The sequence below is a fragment of the Oncorhynchus masou genome, chromosome 31, assembly GCF_036934945.1.
Source record: "Oncorhynchus masou masou isolate Uvic2021 chromosome 31, UVic_Omas_1.1, whole genome shotgun sequence".
NCBI lineage: Eukaryota > Metazoa > Chordata > Actinopteri > Salmoniformes > Salmonidae > Oncorhynchus > Oncorhynchus masou.
In genome coordinates, this window is record NC_088242.1 from 29,966,068 (window position 1) to 29,986,454 (window position 20,387).

The window sequence follows — 20,387 nt, forward strand, 5'->3', positions numbered from 1 at the left end:
GAGAGGGAGAGAGAGAGAGAGAGAGAGAGAGAGAAAGAAAGAGAGAGAGAGAGAGAGAGAGAGAGAGAGAGAGAGAGAGAGCGAGAGGAAGAGAGAGACACAGAGACACAGAGAGAGAGAGAGAGAGAGAGAGAGGGGGGGGGGGAGAGAGATGGGGGTCGAAGGAGGGAGAGAGATGGGGGGTTGAAGGAGGGAGAGAGATGGGGGGTCGAAGGAGAGAGAGGGCAAGAGAGGGAGAGATACAGAGAGAGAGAGAGAGAGAGAGAGAAAGAGAGAAAGAGAGAGAGTGAGAGCAAAGTGAGTAATAACAAGATACTAAAAATATACGCCGGCGTCGTCTCTGAAGTAGTTGAGGATTAACTTTGCTGAATATGTTCTGACAGTGAGCGAGAGTGGAATAAAAATAGAAAGGGATGAGATTCCAAAAGACAGTGACCAACACAGAGACCTCCTAAAAAGAGCATAGCATCTCCCTCTTTCTTCTGATGGGGCTTGTTGCCTGTCACACACACCAACTGATATCCACATATGATTAGTTTTGATCTCCTCTCCTCCTTTCTCCTCTCCTTGCCTCTCCTCCCTCCTTTCCTCATCTTCTTATTTTCCTTCTCCTCTCCTTTGCTGTATTGCATGCCTCAATATACAGCCAGTTATGAACAAACAGGTGTCGACATTATTGGTTATTTTCCGGGCCAGTCAACTTCATAATAACTCCTAAAGATGAAGCATTGAATGAATGTCTGTTCTACCATGAATTAATTTCATGAACCACAGATCAGTAACTAAGCAACTGTTGTTTTCGGTGGTGTTAAACCATCAAAGCCTAACGACCACGTTATGAAACGTGGTGCCAAGCTGGGGAACGACTTTCTAGACTCTGAACCAATTATTCACCCAACGTTCCACAATAAATTGAATTAGAACCAAAAGGGAAATGTATTGTTCTGCAAATGTACAAGAGAAACAAATGGTTATTTACTGCTGTGTAAATGGCACAGGTGAAATACAGATGTAGGATCTTCATTTGACCAGTTTCTCACAGCAGATAAATAATCCTGCAGCAGCAGGAAATGTGAATCATTTTGTGGATTATAATTATTGGACATTTTCGCAGGGGTTGATAAAAATGTGTTAGGGCAAATCAAGTCTGTCATCTTAAAGCGTAAATGTCCAACTTTAGAAGCCTTTTTAAGCCTTGAATACACTACATTTATATTTCCTGCTGTTCAGGAGATTTCCTGCTACAACAGGGTGATCAAATTAAGATCCTACATCTGTTAGCTCCTGTGGAAGTATGTACTGTATGTATGCAGCAAAAGCAATAAACTCCACCGTATTTATTAGTAATCTACCGTGAGAGAGTCTCTAACAAACGCAACTCCCAATCAAGCCTCATTAGAAACAAATAACTTATCTATTTCAGAGAAAATGGCACAAGGTCCTACTTCATCTGCTTTACAGACAGGTGAAATTGCAAAAATAGCCTGTGGAAGTCTACAGTACGTAAATTGAATGTATGCAGCAAAAGCAATATACCTCAACTGCGTTTGTTCGTAATAACACACGGCTGAAGTCTCTAAGCAAATGTAACTCACAATCAAACCTATTCATTCTAAATCAACAAAGATATATATACTGTACACCTGCAAAAACCAATCAGACTCAGTAATAAACCAGGCCAATAAGATTGAGGTAAAATAACATTAGGTAATGCAGCTACGAGGCTAAATCCATTCTCATATTCACTGTTCAGTGTGTATCCGTATGTGTGTGTGTGTGTGGTGTCCTTACTGAGTGTGTGGCCTGCTAGCTACTGTTGGGAGGTCACTGCCAGGCAAACCAATCTCCATACACATTTCCATCCAATTTCAAAAAATCACCTCATTACAGAGGCTGAGAATTACAGCTGCAGCACAACTTGAGAAATGTATGTGCATCTTAATGTTTTACCCTGATTAGAGTTGTGTGTGGTTTGTGTGTCAAATGGGTGTACATGTGTGACAGTCTGTGTATGTGAAAGGGATTGTGTGTGTGTGTGTGTGTGTGTGTGTGTGTGTGTGTGTGTGTGTGTGTGTGTGTGTGTGTGTGTGTGTGTGTGTGTGTGTGTGTGTGTGTGTGTGTGTGTGTGTGTGTGTGTGTGTGTGTGTGTGTGTGTGTGTGCGTGTTTCAGATGTCTTCTCGATATCCTCTGTCATTTCCTTTTTTTCTCATGTCCATCATTTCATCCTTACACTCATTTCATCCTCCCACAATAAACCGTGAGGGCTTTATCCACATTAGTTAAACATGTATTTTCCACGGTATTATCCCCATACAGAATAGACCAGCAGGCAGGGAGATAATTGAATCAATTACCACAACCGTTGTCTCATCTGTGTTAAAGACAGAAAACAAGGCCGCTACAGCTGGAGTCCACAGAGACTGGACGCCAATTATTACGGGTGCAGGAGCGTTCGCTACATCAGCGAGAATATCAAACCCGTGTTAATTAGTGTGTTTATTCCCGTTCTGCATAAAGGCTGGATGATGTTACAGCTTTAATTATCAAAGGGCTTTGGGTTGGACAGTATAACAGATGGGGTAAGGAAGAGAGCCAGGTATATTGTGTATATTGGGAGTGTGTGTGTACGTCTACCTGTGTGTGAGTGTGTGTCTGCATGCATCCCGGGTGATGCGTGTGTGTGTGTGTGTGTGTGTGTGTGTGTGTGTGTGTGTGTGTGTGTGTGTGTGTGTGTGTGTGTGTGTGTGTGTGTGTGGTCACTCACCACGCTGTATGGGTCTATCCTCGGCCTCTCCATGGCGATGGTGATGCAGTTGAGGAAGATGATGACCAGAACAATGTGGTCAAACATCTTGTGGGTTATGATCTTATTGCACGCCATCCGAAACCTGGAAAACACACACACACACACAAAATTCATCATTCATAGGATAAACATTCCGATAATTGGAAAACATATGATGAGAGATGTCAAGCATGTGCAAAATACAACATCAGTGTATATAACATTATTCAGACACAGGCCCTTGTATTCTATGAAGTATTCATTAATAAAGCATATTGCACATTGAATAAAATGGTGGGAACTCACAGTTGAAGTCGGAAGTTTACTTACACTTAGGTTTGTGTCATTAAAACTCGTTTTTCAACCACTCCACAAATTTCTTGTTAACAAACTACAGTTTTGGCAAGTCGGTTAGGACATCTACTGGACATCTACTTTGTGAATGACACAAGTCATTTTTCCAACAATTGTTTACAGACAGATTCTTTCACTTATAATTCACTGTATCACAATTCGAGTGGGTCAGAAGTTTACAGGTGTACCTGTGGATGTATTTCAAGGCCTACCTTAAAACTCAGTGTTTCTTTGCTTGACATCATGGGACAATCAAAAGAAGTCAGCCAAGACCTCAGATTTTTTTTTTGCAGACCTCTACAAGTCTGAAGGTACCACGTTCATCTGTACAAACAATAGTACGCAAGTATAAACACCATGGGACCACGCAGCCATCATACTGCTCAGGAAGGAGACGCATTCTGTCTCCTAGACTTTGGTGCGAAAACTGCAAATCGGTCCCAGAACAACAGCAAAGGACCTTGTGAAGATGCTGGAGGAAACAGATACAAAAGTATCTACATCCACAGAAAAACGAGTCCTATAACGACATAACCTGACAGGCCGCACAGCAAGGAAGAAGCCACTGCTCCAAAACCGCCATAAAAAAGTCAGACTGCGGTTTTCAACTGCACATGGGGACAAAGATCGTACTTTTTGGAAAAATGTCCTCTGGTCTGATGAAACAAAAATAGAATTGTTTGGCCATAATGACCATCGTTATGTTTGGAGGAAAAAGGGGGAGGCTTGCAAGCAGAAGAACACCATCCCACCATGAAGCACAGGGGTGGCAGCATCATGTTGTTGGGGTGCTTTGCTGCAGGAGGGTTTGGTGCAATTCACAAAATAGATGGCATCCTCAGGAAGGGAAATTATATGGATATATTGAAGCAAGATCTCAAGACATCAGTCAGGAAGTTAAAGTTTGGTCGCAAATGGCTCTTCCAAATGGACAATGCCGCCAAGCATTCTTCCAAAGTTGTGGCAAAATGGCTTAAAGAGAACAAAGTCAAGGTATTGGAGTGGACATCATAAAGCCCTGACCTGAATCCTTCAGAAAATTAGTGGGCAGAACTGAAAAAGCGTATGCGAGCAATGAGGCCTACAAACCTGACTCAGTTACACCAGCTCTGTCAGGAGGAATGTGCCAAAATTCACCCAACTTATTGTGGAAGGCTACCCGAAATGTTTGACCCAAGTTAAACAATTTAAAGTAAATGCTAACAAATACTAATTGAGTGTATGTGAACTTCTGACCCACTGGGAATGTGATGAAAGAAATAAAAGCCGAAATAAAGCATTCTCTCTACTATTAATCTGACATTTCACATTCTTAAAATACATTTTAGAATTTTTAGTAGGATTAAATGTCAGGAATTGTAAAAAACTGAGATTAAATGTATTTGGCTAAGGTGTATGTAAACTTCCATCTTCAACCGTATATTTGTCCTATTTCCCACTTGTACTGGAAATGTGTTATTTGCATATTCCCAACTCCCCCTGAGACACCCGTGGAGAGTGGGGTCACGGCCAGGGTCTGCCATTATCAACGGCGACCCTGGAGCAATTAGGGTTAAGTGCCTTGATCAAGGGCACACAGGCTGATTTTTCACCTTGTAGGATCATGGATTCAAACTAGCGAACATACGGTTAATGGCCCAACGCTCTAACCGGTCGGCTACCTGACGCACACTCAAAGATAATGATGATAGATCCACATTAAATCCAAGCCCTTTCCTCATGCATAGTAATTCAATGAACCACAGCTGAAGTGGTAATTAATTAAGTCTAAGCTTCACTAACTGACAAGAAACGGCTATAGCTTCAAATGGAAAGAAAGGGGAATGGAAAATGAATGAAGGAGATAAAAAGACAAGTAAAGAAAGAGGGAAGATATAGAGGGAAGTGTAAAATAATGAATCCATGCATCAAGCCCACTCTGATGGAGCATGTCTGTCATAAGGTACAAAAGGGAACAATAGCGTGTCCCTCAGATCGGTATTCTGCTCCATCTTCAGTAAAACTACCTTTATGATGACAGACTGTGTGTGTGTGTGTGTGTGTGTGTGTGTGTGTGTGTGTGTGTGTGTGTGTGTGTGTTTAACTATACTTGTGGGGACAAGAAGTCAAACAAAAAAGGTCAAATGCTATATCTAAGGGGTTTAGGGTTAAGGTAGAATTAGTGTTATGGTTATTATTAGGTTTAAGGTTAGGAGTTAGGGTTAAGGTTAGCTTTTGGGGTTAAGGTTAGGGTAAGAGTTAAGTTTAAGAGTTAGGGAAAATAGGATTTTGAATGGTTATAAATTGTGTGTCCCCACGAGTCTGTGTGTGCGCATCTGACTACACCCATCATTATCTACACGCTGGATGACTTCATTCCTCTCATCTCTGCATGCTAGCCCTCAATGCTAAAGTATTCATCATGTATTAATTCATCATGTAATCATCCATCATGTGGGCCAGGGATGCCATGCGAACTCCCACAACATGATGATGATTGTCTGTTCTAGATCCTCTATGTTATGGTGAGACGGGGAGACAGGCAGACGTGCACACACACACGCACGCACGCACACACACACACAGCACACGTCAGATAATAACTTATTTCATTGCTCGATGAGTAATGAATAAAAAGCATCTGTCTAAATGTCTCATGTTCATCATAGCCATGACCTTTTGCTAGTATGCAGTTACTGACATCTGTGATATTTGGACTGTCAAGAGTTTCCTACAGTCCACATGACAGTATTCGCGAGTTTATGTTGATGTGAACTCCCATTATACAATTTTGACTTCTTTGAAACGTTTTTAGCTTGTATGCTAGGCTTGTGCTTCTGCCTTAGCCAACTGCTTTAGTCAAGTTGGCTTAAGGTGAACATATCTGTCTAGATAGGAATTAGAAATTCCCCCAGAGTAAAATACCTAAGTGTTATCATTAAGTGCTCGAGGAGATGAATGGAGGTCTGTCCATATTGAACAGCTGTGGGACTCCAGCTTCCCACTGAGCCTCTGTCTCCTGATATAACCCTGAGCACAGGTAGGTGTCTGGCTCTGTACAGAGCCAAAATGGACGCCACACAGAGTCTTTGTCCTCTTTGTCACTCTCAACACAGGCCAAACTCTGCTCCCCGACTCTGTAGAGAGGCAGAATGGACACCACACAGTGCCTGTGTCCTCAATGTCACTCTTAGAACAGGACAAACCCTACTGCCCACTGCAACTGGGGCACAGCAAGGATACTGTTAGACATGCATGCTCAGACGGGTAAGTATGAGCACATAGCGTAATTATATAACTTTTATCAGTATATGTGTGTGTTTGCGTGCATGTGCGTGTGTTTGTCTAACCTGGAGTCTGGGGGTAATATGTACAGGGACCAGGTATCTCTCTGTCGACACCACTCTGGCTGTTTCCTGTCCAGCCAGCCTGACAGCCTGGCAAAGTGACCCACGACCACCTCCTCCTCTGCTGCGTCGTCCTCTGTGTTGTCCTCCAGGGAGAGCTGTGCAGGGGCCAGGGCCCCGCCAGGGGCCGAAGTACCCTTCCCATTACAGTCACTGTGTTCTGGAGCTCTCAGGCCTCCTAGCGAGGGGGGTCTGGAGCTGTGCATACTGGCTGAGCGATACAGGTAGGGCACCTAGAGTTTTACAAACATGGCTAACACAGTCATTCATAGATACTCGAAGGCATTTTAAAACACTGAAGAAAGCTGTTCTATCCAGTGACAACTACCTATATGATCACAACAAAATTATAAACTGGGTGGTTCGAGTCCTGAATGCTGATTGGCTGATAGCCGTGATATATCAGACAGTATACAATGGGTATGACAAAACATTTATTTGTACTGCTCTAATTACATTGGTAACCAGTTTATAATAGAAATAAGGCCCCTCTGGGGTTTGTGATATATGGCTATAGACCACACCTCCTAGGGCCTGTTTGCTTAATTAGAGCACACATAGCAGTGTTTATGGGGGGCCGGTCTCTAGATCCCCTGGTGTGTGTGTTCACCTGTAGCAGTGTGTCGGGGGCCAGGTCTATGGACCCCCTGGTCTCCACCGACTCCATCCTCCTGTGTCTGGGCTGGGACATGGAGTTAATACGACACAGGGATGCATCGTCCCCCTCCGATGTCCCCCCTCCTCCTCCCTCCTCATCCTCCGAACTGGACCCTCCCTCGCCGGAGAGGAGCGACCGCCGTTCGCCAGACTGAAGCTTTGTTCGTTTGAGCGAGGGGGCACGGCCTAAGCTGTTCCAGCTCGATCGACGGCTGGTCCAGCCACTGGCAGAGCACCACGGGGCGTAAGGGGAGGTGCTACGGGCACTGGTCTAGAGAGAGAGCGAGATGGAGGGGGGAGAGGGGAGAGGAAGAGAGAATGTATGAACAACACAAAAGAAGTGAACAGATCCATTTTTTAGGGAACTTTAGTATATGGAAAACTTCTGTATATGGAACTTTAGATGTTGTTACTACAGGTTTTTGTCTTACTAATTATCAGATTATCCTCAATGCTCAGTGGTCATTACTATAGCTGGCAACAGTCATAACTGGCAACAGTAAGTGTAGCTATGGCATCAGTGGGTTTGGCTACAGCATCACTAAGTGTCCATAGAGTTACGCTGATGAAAGGTCATATTAATCATAATGAATCATCATAGCTGTAATCTTGAACATCATCCAGACAAGTCAGACCATGGATGGGTAACTTTTATGGGGGTGGGGGCCCTAAAAATAAAATGAGTCGCCCATCCATTGGTTAGACTGATAATCTTAGTTCTGTGGGCAAAGAGAGGGCACAGATCTTAATACATGGGTTCCAGACGCTGGGAGGAGACAGTAGTTTGATAGTGTAATAATCTAGTACTATAGTATACTAACCGGAGACTTGTCGTAAGAGGCAAGGTCCATAGAGACATTGCTGCCGCGTCGGGATTCGTAGCCCGGGGCAGGGTCACCCACGGCAGGCAGCTTGGGAACGGGCATGGGGGTGGCAGCAGTATGGGTAATCAGAGGAGGGGTCAGACTGGTCTTCAGGTCAACATGACCGTTTATTGGGACTACTGGAGGGGAGATGAGAAGAGGGTGGGGGAAAGTGGGAGCAGAGAGGGAGAGAGTGAGGAAGGAGGGAGGGAAAAGAGGAAGGAGAATTGTTAAACGAGGATGGACAAAAGAAAGAGAGGTAGAGAAAGACGAGGTAGTAAAATGTAGGGGGAACATGGGAGGGAGAGAGAAGGGTGAAGGGGAGAGACAGTTATAAGGGTATCTCTAAAGTAAGAAGTTTAAATATGGATGTCTTACTGTTCTCGACCCCATCAATATTTCATCTCTAATCTGACGATTGTGTTCAACAGACAGATGAAGGCATGACATAGAGAGGACGCGGATCTTTCATCTCAGTTGGTGTGCGTCTTATCCCTCCCTCCCTCCCTCCCTCCCTCCCTCCCTCCCTCACTCTCTTCCTGTCTTTCACTCTCTCTCTCTCTCTCTCTCTCTCTCTCTCACCATCTCTTCCCTCCCTCTTGTCTCTCTCTCAATTCTTCCAATCCCTTCTTCCTCTCTCCTCAACTATCCAGTTACTTTGCTTAAACAACTCCTCTAACCGCACCAGGAGCTCATTTGTCTTAGTGTTGGGGAATTGTTCTCCCCTGCAGTATGTTTCCATATGGTAATATGTGTTTGTGAAATGAGTCACTAAAACCGACGAAGATACAGCAGCAGGAATAATTTTGGACTATTCAGATAGATCTGTAGCAGAATGACGCATTGTGGTTTGCTGCTGCTTTATCAAATCAAATCAAATTGCATTGGTCACATACACATGTTTAGCAGATGTTATTGGTGACATACACATATTTAGCAGATGTTATTGCGGGTGTAGCGAAACGCTTGTGTTCCTAGCTCCAACAGTGCAGTAGTATCTAGCAATTCACAACAATACACACAAATCTAAAAGTAAAATAAGAAATATACAGTTGAAGTTGGAGGTTTAAATACACTAAGGTTGAAGCCATTAAAACCTGTTTTTCAACGACTCCACACATTTCTTGTTAACAAACTATAGTTTTGGCAAGTCGGTTAGGACATCTACTTTGTGCATGACACAAGTCATTTTTTCCCACAATTGTTAATAGACAGGTTATTTCATTTACAATTCACTGAATCACAATTTCAGTGGGTCAGAAGTTTACATACACTAAGTGCTTTTATGTCAATTATGTCATGGCTTTAGATGCTTCTGATAGGCTAATTGACATAATTTCAGTCAATTGGAGGTGTACCTGTGGATGTATTTCAAGGCCTACCTTCAAACTCAGTGCCTCTTTAATTGACATAATGGGAAAATCTAAATAAATAAGCCAAGATCTCAGAAAACAATTTGCGGACCTCCACAAGTCTGGTTCATCCTTGGGAGCAATTTCCAAATGCCTGAAGGTACCACGTTCATCTGTACAAAGAAGAGTACACAAGTATAAACACCATGGGACCACGCATCCATCATACTGCTCAGGAAGGAGACGCATTCTGTCTCCTAAAGATTAACCTACTTTGGTGCGAAAAGTGCAAATCAATCCCAGAACAATAGCAAAGGACCTTGTGAAGATGCTGGAGGAAACAGGTACAAAGGTATCTATATACACAGTAAAACGAGTCCTATATTGACATAACTTGAAATGAGGCTCAGCAACGAAGAAGCCACTGCTCCAAAACCACCATAAAAAAGCCAGACAACAGTTTGATCGTACTTTTGGAAATATGTTCTCTGGTCTGATGAAACAAAGATAGAACTGTTTGGCCATATTGACCATCGTTATGTTTGGATGAAAAAGGGGGAGTCTTGCAAGCCAAAGAACACCATCCCAACTGGGAAGCATGGAGGTGGCAGCATCATGTTGTGAGGGTGCTTTTCTGCAGGAGGGACTGGTGCACTTCAAAAAATAAATGGCATCATGAGGGAGGAAAATTATGTGGATATATTGAAGGAACGTCTCAAGACGTCAGTCTGGAAGTTAAAGATTGGTCGCAAATGGGTCTTCCAAATGGACAATGCATACTTCCCAAGCATACTTCCAAAGTTGTGGCAAAATGGCTTAAGGACAACAAAGTCAAGGTATTGGAGTGGTATTAAAGGCAATGCTACCAAATACTAATTGAGTGTATGTAAACTTCTGAACCACTGGGAATGTGATGAAAGAAATAAAAGCTGAAATAAATCATTCTCTCTACTATTATTCTGACATTTCACAATCTTAAAATAAAGTGGTGATCCTAACTGACCTAAAACAGGGAATTTTTACAAGGATTAAATGTCAGGAATTGTGAAAAACTGAGTTTAAATGTATTTGGCTAAGGTGTATGTAAACTTCCGACTTCAACTGTATATAGGGTAGCAGCCTCTAAGGTGCAGGGTTAAGTAACCGGGTGGAAGCCGGCTAGTGATAGCCATTTAACAGTCTGATGGCCTTGAGATAGAAGCTATTTTTCAGTCTCTCAGTCCCAGCTTTAATGCACCTGTACTGACCTCGCATTCTGGATGATAGCGGGGTGAACAGGCCGTGGTGTCGGGTGGTTGATGTCCTTGGTGATCTTTTTTGGCTTTCCTGTGACATCGCATGCTGTATGTGTCCTGGAGGGCAGGTAGTTTACACTGGTGATGCGTTGGGCAGACCGCATCATTTACTGGTTTAGCCATGTGGTTGCGAGGGGTGCAGTTGCCGTACCATGCAGTGATACTGCCTGACAGGATGCTCTCAATTGTGCATCTGTAAATGTTTGTGACAGTTTTAGGGGCCAAGCCAAATTTCTTCAGCCTCCTGGGGCTGTTGAACCTTCTTCACCACACTGTCTGTGTGGGTGGACCATTTCAGATAGTCAGTGATGTTTTCACAGAGAAACTTGAAGCTTTCCACCTTCTCCACTGCGGTCCCATCGATGTGGATAGGGGTGGTGCTCCAGCTGTTTCCTGAAGTCCACAATTAACACCTTTGTTTTGTTGATGTTGAGTAAGAGGTTGTTTTTCTGGCACAACTCACCCAGAGCCCTCACCTCCACGCTGTAGGCTGTCTCGTCATTGTTGGTAATCAGGCCTACTACTGTTATGTCATTTGCAAACTTGATGATTGAGTTGGAGGCGTGCGAGGCCACGCAGTCATGGGTGAACAGGGAGTACAGGAGGGGGCTGAGCACACACCCTTGTGGGGCCCCTGTATTGAGGATTAGCGAAGTGGAGATGTTGTTTCCTACCTTCACCACCTGGAGGCGGCCCATCAGGAAGTCCAGGACCCAGTTGCACAGGGCGGTGTTCAGACCTAAGGCCCAGAGCTTAATGATGAGCTTGGAGCGTACTATGGTGTTGAATTCTGGGCTATAGTCATGGGATAGGGCAGTGTGCTGCATGATTGTGATTGCATTGTCTGGGGATCTACTGGGGCGGAAAGCAAATTGAAGTGGGTCTAGGGTGTCAGGAAAGGTAAAGGTGATATGATCCTTAGCTTGCCTCTCAAATAGCTTCTTGATGACAGAAGTGAGTGCTACGGGGCGATAGTCATTTAGCTCAGTTACCTTTGCTTTCTTGGGTACAGGAACAATGGTGGACATCTTCGAGTGGGGACAGCAGACTGGAATAGGGAGAGATTGAATATGTCCGTAAACACTCCAGCCACCTGGTCTGTGCATGCTCTGGGAATACTGCTAGAGATACCATCTGGGCTGGCAGCTTTGCAAGGGTTAACATGCTTACACGTCTTACTCACTTTGACCACGGAGAAGGAGAGCCCTCATTCCTTGGTAGTAAGCCGTGTCGGTGGCATTGTGTTATCCTCAAAGCGGGCAAAGAAAGTGTTTAGCTTGTCAAGAAGCAAGACGTCGGTGTCCTCGACGGGGCTGGTTTTCCCATTGTAGTCAGTGATTATCTGTAGACCCTAACACATACGTCTCATGTCGTTGAAGTGCGATTCCACTTTCTCTCTGTACTGATGTTTTGCCTTTTTGATTGCCTTGCGGAGGGAATAACTAAACTGTTTGTATTCAGCCATATTCCCAGTCTCCTTGCCATGGTTAAATGCGGCTGTTTGCGCTTTCAGTTTTGCGCAAATTCTGCCATCTATCCATGGTTTCTGGTTTGTATAGGTTTTAATAGTCATAGTGGGTACAACCTCTTCTATACACTTCCTGATGAACTCAGTCACTGTATCCATGTATTCGTTGATGTTATTCTCAGAGGCTACCCGGAACATATCCCAATCTGCATGATCAAAACAATCTTGGAGCATGGATTCTGATAGGTCAGACCAGCATTGAATAGACCTTAGCACAGGTACTTCTTGTTTGAGTTTCTGCCTATAGGAAGGGATGAGCAAAATGGAGTCGTGTTCAGATTTTCCAAAGATAGGGTGGGGGAGGGCCTTGTAAGCATTTCGAAAAGTTGAGTAGCAGTGGTCCAATGTTTTTCCAGAGCGAGTACTACAGTCAATGTGCTGGTAGAACTTCGGTAGCGTTTTCCTCACATTTGCTTTGTTAAAATTTGGATAAAGTCCAATCACACCATGAGTAGTTAATGATGAAACATACACCCCCGCCTTTCCTCTTCCTGGAGAGTTCTTTATTCCTGTCTGCGCGATGAACTGAGAACCCAGGTGACTCTATGGACGGGGACAGTATATCCCGAGAGAGCCATGTTTCCGTGAAACAGAGTATGTTACAATCCCTGATGTCGCTCCAGAAGAAGATCCTCGCCCTGAGCTCATCTACTTTAGTATCCAGAGACTGAACATTAGCGAGTAATATGCTCAGAAGCAGTGGATGGTGTCAGACTATAAGTCAACTCTGGCGGTGTTTTGGAACAGCCTCTGGAATAAGTTTAATTGCCCTGGGGGAATAATTCAGGATAGGCATATTCCTGGTCGTAATACTGGTGAGTTACCGCCGCTCTGATATCCCAAAGTTATTTCCGGGTGCATGTAAATAACACAAAAAAATGTCTGAGCTAATAATGTAAACAATAACACAAAAAAAAGAAATAGGAGCTAGAAGCTAGAAGCAGAGAGCTAGAAGCAGAGCTGCCATATCTGTCAGCGCCATCTATGCATGTGTGTGTCTGAATGTGTGTAAGACAAAAATGCTAGGCACCCAATATGGTCCACTTGTCAACGGAGAATAGAGCCCCACAGTGGAGGTATCATCATATCAATAAAACAGGGAAATGTTTCCAATAGTTTTTCCACCATTCATTTTTCACATAGAGGATTTTAGAAACCCCTAAAATAAGGGCTTACCCGGGAGGCCTGACAAGGGGACGTTTATCAATATATTCACCTCTATTTACTGTCACATTCGAAAATACTAACTAGCATCAAAGTAGACTTCATGCAAGACTACAAATCCCTGCAAGCTCCTGCACGTCATCTCTAGCTGACGCATTTGCTAACAGGTATTGTGTCAATTTAAAACTTGCACAAGGCAGTTCACAGAATTATCCATTTAACAAAATTTTGCCAATTTATTCACTTACAAATGTAGCTAACAGATAGTTAATACAGAGATTCTTACCTTTGCCTCGAATCAGCAGTCTCATCCAGATCATCATGGCATTTGTATTTCTTTACAGTTTTTTGTAGTTCTCCACATTAGCACCTAATTAGCATTTCATTTTTGGGGGGGTGAATACAGGTGAATATGTTGATAAAAGTCACCTTATCGTAGAGAGATTTACACGTCACACCAGCCTAAATGTTCCTAAAATCCTCTATGGGAAATATTCATGGTGAAAAAATTATTGGAATCATTTCCTTGTTTGACCGCTAGGTTTTATGGGTATTATGACTTATACTGTGGTACTCTATAGCAGTGGATCCCCAACTTTGTATAGTCCCGTACCCCTTCAAACATTCAACCTCCAGCTGCGGACCCCCTCTAGCACCAGGGTCAGCACACTCTCAAATGTTTTTTTTTTTGTATACCTGCCACACACACACTATACGATACATTTATTAAACATAAGAATTAGTGTGCGTTTTTGTCACTACCCGGCTAGTGGGAAGTGACAAAGAGCTCTTATAGGACCAGGGCACAAATAATAATATAATAATAATCAATAATTTCGCTCTTTACTTACCCATCTTACATATGAGACCTTGTTTGTTCATCGAAAATGGTGAATAACTCACCAAAGGTTAATGAGAATGGTGTGCTTGAAAGGATGCTCATGTTGGGTTGTATTGGAGAGAGTCTCAGTCTTAAATCATGTTCCACACACAGTCTGTGCCTGTATTTAGTTTTCATCCTAGTGAGGGCTGAGAATCCACTCTCACATAGGTACGTGGTTGCAAAGGGCATCCGTGTCTTAGCAGCGCGATTTGCAAAGGCAGGATACTCTGAACAGAGCCCAATCCAGAAATCTGGCAGTGGCTTCTGATTAAATTCAATTTTCACAGAACCGCTTGTTGCAATTTCGATGTGGTTCTCTTGTTCAGATATCGGTAAGTGGACTGGAGGCAGGGCATGAAAGGGATAACGAATCCAGCCGTTTGTGTCATCCGTTTCGGGAAAATAGCTGCGTAATTGCGCACCCAACTCACTCAGATGCTTTGCTATATCAGACTTGACATTGTCTGTAAGCTTGAGTTCATTTGCACACAAGAAAATCATGCAATGATGGAAATACCTGTGTGTTGTCCTTGCTAATGTAGACAGAGAAGAGCTCCAACTTCTTAATTATAGCCTCAATTTTGTCCCGCACATTGAATATAGTTGTGAAGAGTCTCTGTAATCCTAGATTCAGATCATTCAGGCGAGACAAAACATCACCCAGACAGGTCAGTCATGTGAGAAACTCGTCATCATTCAAGCGGTCAGACAAGTGAAAATGATGGTCAGTAAAGAAAACTTTAAGCTCGTCTCTCAATTTAAAAAAACGTGTCAATACTTTGCCCCTTGATAGCCAGCACACTTCTGTATGTTGTAAAAGTGTGGTCGCTGCCCATATCATTGCATAATACATGAGAGTTCAGGGGCCTTGCTGTAGCAAAGTTAACCATTTTCACCGTAGTGTCCAAAATGTCTTTCAAGATGTCAGGGATTCCCTTGTCAGCAAGAGCCTCTCGGTGGATGCTGCAGTGTACCCAAGTGGAGCAACTGCTTGTCATGGCTTTTGCGCCATCAGTACAGATACCAACACATCTTTACCACCAAAGTCCATTTGATGTCACAAAGCTGTCCAGCACTTTAAAAATACCTCTCCTGTTGTCCTGGTTTCCAGTGGTTTGCAGAAGAGGATGTCTTCCTTAATTGACACCCCATAAACATAACGGACAGATACCAGGAGCTGTGCCAGGCCCGCCACGTCTGTTGACTCATCCAGCTGTAACGCATAGAATTCACTGGCTTGTATACGAAGCAGTAATTGTTTCAAAACATCTCCTGCCATGTCACTTGTGCGTCAAGAAACAGTGTTGTTTAATGAAGGAATTGTCTGTTTAGTTTTTTGGGCCTTCTCCCCCAGCACGGTCCCAGCTATATCCGTGGCAGCAGGAATAATTAAGTCCTCCACAATAGTATGGGGCTTGCCTGTCTTGGCCATTCGGTAGCTCACCATATAAGACTCTTCTAGCTCCTTCTTATTAATGTTATCTGTTGCTTTTATACATGTCTTACTACTCGAAAGCCGTCTTAATTCTCGCTCCAAAAACTCCCGTGGCCTATTTCTCAAATTGGCATGTTGGCATGTTTTGTTTCTAAATGTCTGTGCAAGAGTGAAGGTTTCATCGAGTTGTGAGATAGTACTTTTGCACATACAACACACTGTGGCTGAGGAAAGGCACTACTCCCAATATAGGTGAACCCCAAATTAATGTAGTTCTCATCATATTTGCGCCTCTTCGATGGTCCAACGTCCTTGTCTGTTGTTCGGTGCTTTCCCAGGTAAGGGGTCAGTAGCTCTTCGGCTGCATCAGATTCACAACAGTCAGTGTCCATGCTAGCTGGGCTAACCACACATGTAGAATTACGATTGCTAGCATTGGATGTGCTCGTGGAAGCAGAACAACTTGTGTTGTCGACAGGTGCAGGTGTAGTACTGCTGGTAGTAACAGTACTACCAATAGAGCTGTTATGTGTTTATATGGACACGTGCCTTACTAAAGGACTGTTTGAAAATGTGAAGAATCTTTTCTTAAATACCCCAGTTTGGGAATACCTACTCTTTATGGACACGTTTACACAGCTATGGCAACGATTTTAATTAGAATTTTTTTTTTTTATAAAAGTCCAATTACGTCTACATATACAGTAAACTGAATGGAATGTGTAGGGCTATTTTTGCAGGGTCTTATATTATTACATCCTAATTAGTATAGCATATTTCCGTGCCTCAACTCGTAAATACATATTTATGTGTGTCCTCTGGAAACACAAAGCAATTACAGGTAAATGTAATACACAATGAATAATGCTGACATGTGTAGACGTGAAATTAAACGTACCCGTGTGTGTGTGTGTGTGTGTGTGTGTGTGTGTGTGTGTGTGTGTGTGTGTGTGTGTGTGTGTGTGTGTGTGTGTGTCTGTGTGTGTGTGTGTGTCTGTGTGTGTGTGTGTGTGTGTGTGTGTATCAGGGTTTCCATTAGGAGAATGTGTCGCCGGACAACTGGACCAGGAAGATTTTAAATTACTGGCCATTTGAGAAATTTTACGGACCCATATGCATTGGGTGCCTAACCTGTTACACAGTGCTCAGAATGACAGAAATTACAGTTATTCATCTTAACAGAACATGCAATACCTGTAATGAAGCAGCCAATAAAACATAATTTTCAAACATTTGCCAAAATGCAACTTGTGGAAAAACATAATTCTAAACAGCCCACTTGATGCGAGCAGTTCCAATAAGTAGCCTATTTTAAAATGTTGGTGTTGAGCTACACGACATGACCAAAAGAATGTGGACAGCTGTTCGTCGAACATCTCATTCCAAAATTCTGTCATTAACATGGAGAGGCATTAGCGGGGTCGGGCGCTAATGTTGGGCGATTAGGCCTGGCTTGCAGTCGGCATTCCAATTTATTTCAAAGGTAGTCAATGGGGTTAAGGTCAGGAATCTGTGCGGGCCAGTCAAGTTGTTCCACATTGATCTTGACAAACCATTTCTGCATGGACCTCGCTTTGTGCACTGGGGGGATTGTCATGCTGACACAAGAAAGGGTAATTCCAAAACTGTTGCCACAAAGTTGGAAGCACAGGTTCATCTAGAATGTAATTTCATGCTGTAGCGTTAAGATTTCCCTTCACTGAAACTAAGGGGCCTAGTCGAACCATGAAATACAGCCCCAGACCATTATTCCTTGAACACCAAACTTTACAATTGGCACTATGCATTTCGGTAGGTAGCGTTCTCCTGGCATCCACCAAACCCAGATACAGTTAAAGTCATGTGTGTGTGTCCGACTCTCCTCCCGTTGCCTGCTGTAACTATGTACTGATGAAGTCAGAAGTTTACATACACCTTAACCAAATACATTTAAGTTTTTCACAATTCCTGATATTTAATCCTAGTACAAATGCCCTGTCTTAAGTCAGTTAGGATCACCACTTTATTTTAAGAATGTGAAATGTCAGAATAATTGTAGAGAGAACATTTTATTCCATCTTTTATTCATTTAATCTCATTCCCAGTGGGGTCAGAGGTTCACATACACTCAATTAGGATTTGGTAGCATTACCTTTAAATTGTTTAACTTGGGTCAAACTTGGGTTAAGTTGGGTGAATTTTGTCCCATTCCTCCTGACAGAGCTGGTGTAACTGAGTCAGGTTTGTAGGCCTCCTTGCTCGCACACGCTTTTTCAGTTCTGCCCACAATTGTTCTATAGGATTGAGGTCAGGGCTTGGTGATGGCCACTCCAATACCTTGACTTTGTTGTCCTTAGGTCATTTTGACACAACTTTGGAAATATGCTTGGGTCATTGTCCATTTGGGAGACCAATTTGCGACCAAGCTTTAACTTCCTGACTGGTGTCTTGAGATGTTGCTTCAATATATCCACATAATTTTCCTGCCTCATGATGCCATCTATTTTGTGAAGTGCACCAGTCCCTCCTGCAGCAAAGCACCCCCACAACATGATGCTGCCACGGTGTTTCATGGTTGGGATGGTGTTCTTTGGCTTGCAAGCCTCCCCCTTTTTCCTCCAAACACAACGATGGTCATTATGGCCAAACAGTTCTATTTTTGTTTCATTAGACCAGAGGACATTTCTCCAAAAAGTACGATCTTAGTCCCCATGTGCAGTTGAAAACCGCAGTCTGGCTTTTTTATGGCGGTTTTGGAGCAGTGGCTTCTTCCTTGCTGAGAGGCCTTTCAGGCTATGTCAATATAGGACTCATTTTACTGTGGATATAGATACTTTTGTACCTGTTTTCTCCAGCATCTTCACAAGGTCCTTTGCTGTTGTTCTGGGATTGATTTACACTTTTCGCACCAAAGTACATTCATCTCTAGGAGACAGAACGCGTCTCCTTCCTGAGCGGTATGATGGCTGCTCGGTCCCATGGTGTTTGTACTTGCGCACTATTGTTTGTACAGATGAACATGGTACCTTCAGGCATTTGGAAATTGCTCCCAAGGATGAACCAGACTTCTGAGGTCTTGGCCAGATTTCTATTGATTTTCCCATAATGTCAAGCAAAGAGGCACTGAGTTTGATGGTAGGCCTTGAAATATATCCACAAGTACACCTCCAATTGACTCAAATGATGTCAATTAGCCTATCAGAAGCTTCAAAAGCCATGACATAATTTTCTGGAATTTTCCATGCTGTTTAAAGGCACAGTCAACTTAGTGTATGTAAACGTCTGACCCCCTGGAATTGTGATACAGTGAATTATTTGTGAAATAATCTGTCTGTAAACAATTGTTGGAAAATTGACTTGTGTCATGCACAAAGTAGATGACCTAACCGACTTGCCAAAATTATAGTTTTCCAGAAATTGGTGGAGTGGATGAAAAACGAGTTTTAATGACTCCAACCAAAATGTATATTAAGTTCCGACTTCAACTGTACATGAAGACTAACAAAAATACACACGTACCACTTTTATTACACTAAGTTATGCAAATAACCCACAGACCGATAAGCATGACGATCAATTGTATTAACATCGATTGGTATTTCCATCAATGAATAAAAAAACATTATTTTGCAATGGGATTGTTTTTTCTCCCAGTCAATTTGGTCGCCAACGATTTGACTTATCTGCTTTAAAAAAAAAAAGTATTTATTTTTTACCAAAAGCTGGCAATTACCGGTTAACGGAAAACCTGGTATGCATGTGTGTGTGTCTCACCCGGGGAGCCAGACACATCCTTTCTACTGCCGTTCACGTCCTCCATACTCCTCGAGGATAAATCTGCCTCCGACACTGACTTGGATTCTTCTCCCTACACACTCAAACACACATGCACACACACATACATGCGCAAACACACACACATGAACACACGCGCAAAAACACACACACAAGCATATGCACGCACGCACACACACACAACACACAAACACACACACATACACAAATAGAAGTCAGAATATGGTTATTTTGTCAAAAAACATTAAAACAGTAAGGAAGTGGAGGGTGATAGCCTATAGGAAAGTCAGGCGGAGAAGGATGAAGCTGCCACTAGACACTGATCTAACATCAGTTTTGCCTTCATCCCCCTAATGCGTATCTTTAGTATTTGGGAAGGGTGAGCTGATCCTAGATCAGTGTCTAAGGGCAACTTCTCTCCTTAGCCAGGCAGGCTGGTGATGGTGTGGTCTCCCTGCCCTCAGAGTTCACAGGTCAATATGTCAGAGAAGGAGGGAGAAACATCCATGGAGGGCGGCTCTGTCAAACCACTGTGTTAGCTAACATGCAGGGGTAGTAGTTAACATGTCTTAGACCACACTGAAATACACACACGCACACATATACACTCACACATATACACACACACACACACACACACACACACACACACACACACACACACACACACACACACACACACACGCATCTCAAATAAAAATGTAATAACATTTTATTTGTGACATGCTTGGTAAACAACAGGTGTAGACTAACAGTGAAATGCTTACTTACGGCCCTTCCCAACAATGCAGAAACTAAACATAGAACAATAATAGAAGAATAATAACACAGGAAATGAGTAACTTGGCTATATACTGTACACAGGGTACCAGTACTGAGTCGATATGCAGGAGTGCGAGGTCATTGAGGT

At 43.1% G+C, this 20,387-nt stretch overlaps 1 protein-coding gene across 1 annotated transcript in view; it reads right to left on the reverse strand.

The window, feature by feature from the left end:
* The window catches only part of LOC135523783 (voltage-dependent T-type calcium channel subunit alpha-1G-like), a 186,946-nt gene that overhangs the window by 76,579 nt on the left and 89,980 nt on the right, over nt 1–20,387 (reverse strand). Inside the window, 5 exon segments of the mRNA XM_064950686.1 lie at nt 2,766–2,889; nt 6,470–6,759; nt 7,137–7,454; nt 8,005–8,186; nt 19,457–19,550. Of these exon segments, the coding sequence (XP_064806758.1) occupies nt 2,766–2,889; nt 6,470–6,759; nt 7,137–7,454; nt 8,005–8,186; nt 19,457–19,550 (1,008 nt within the window).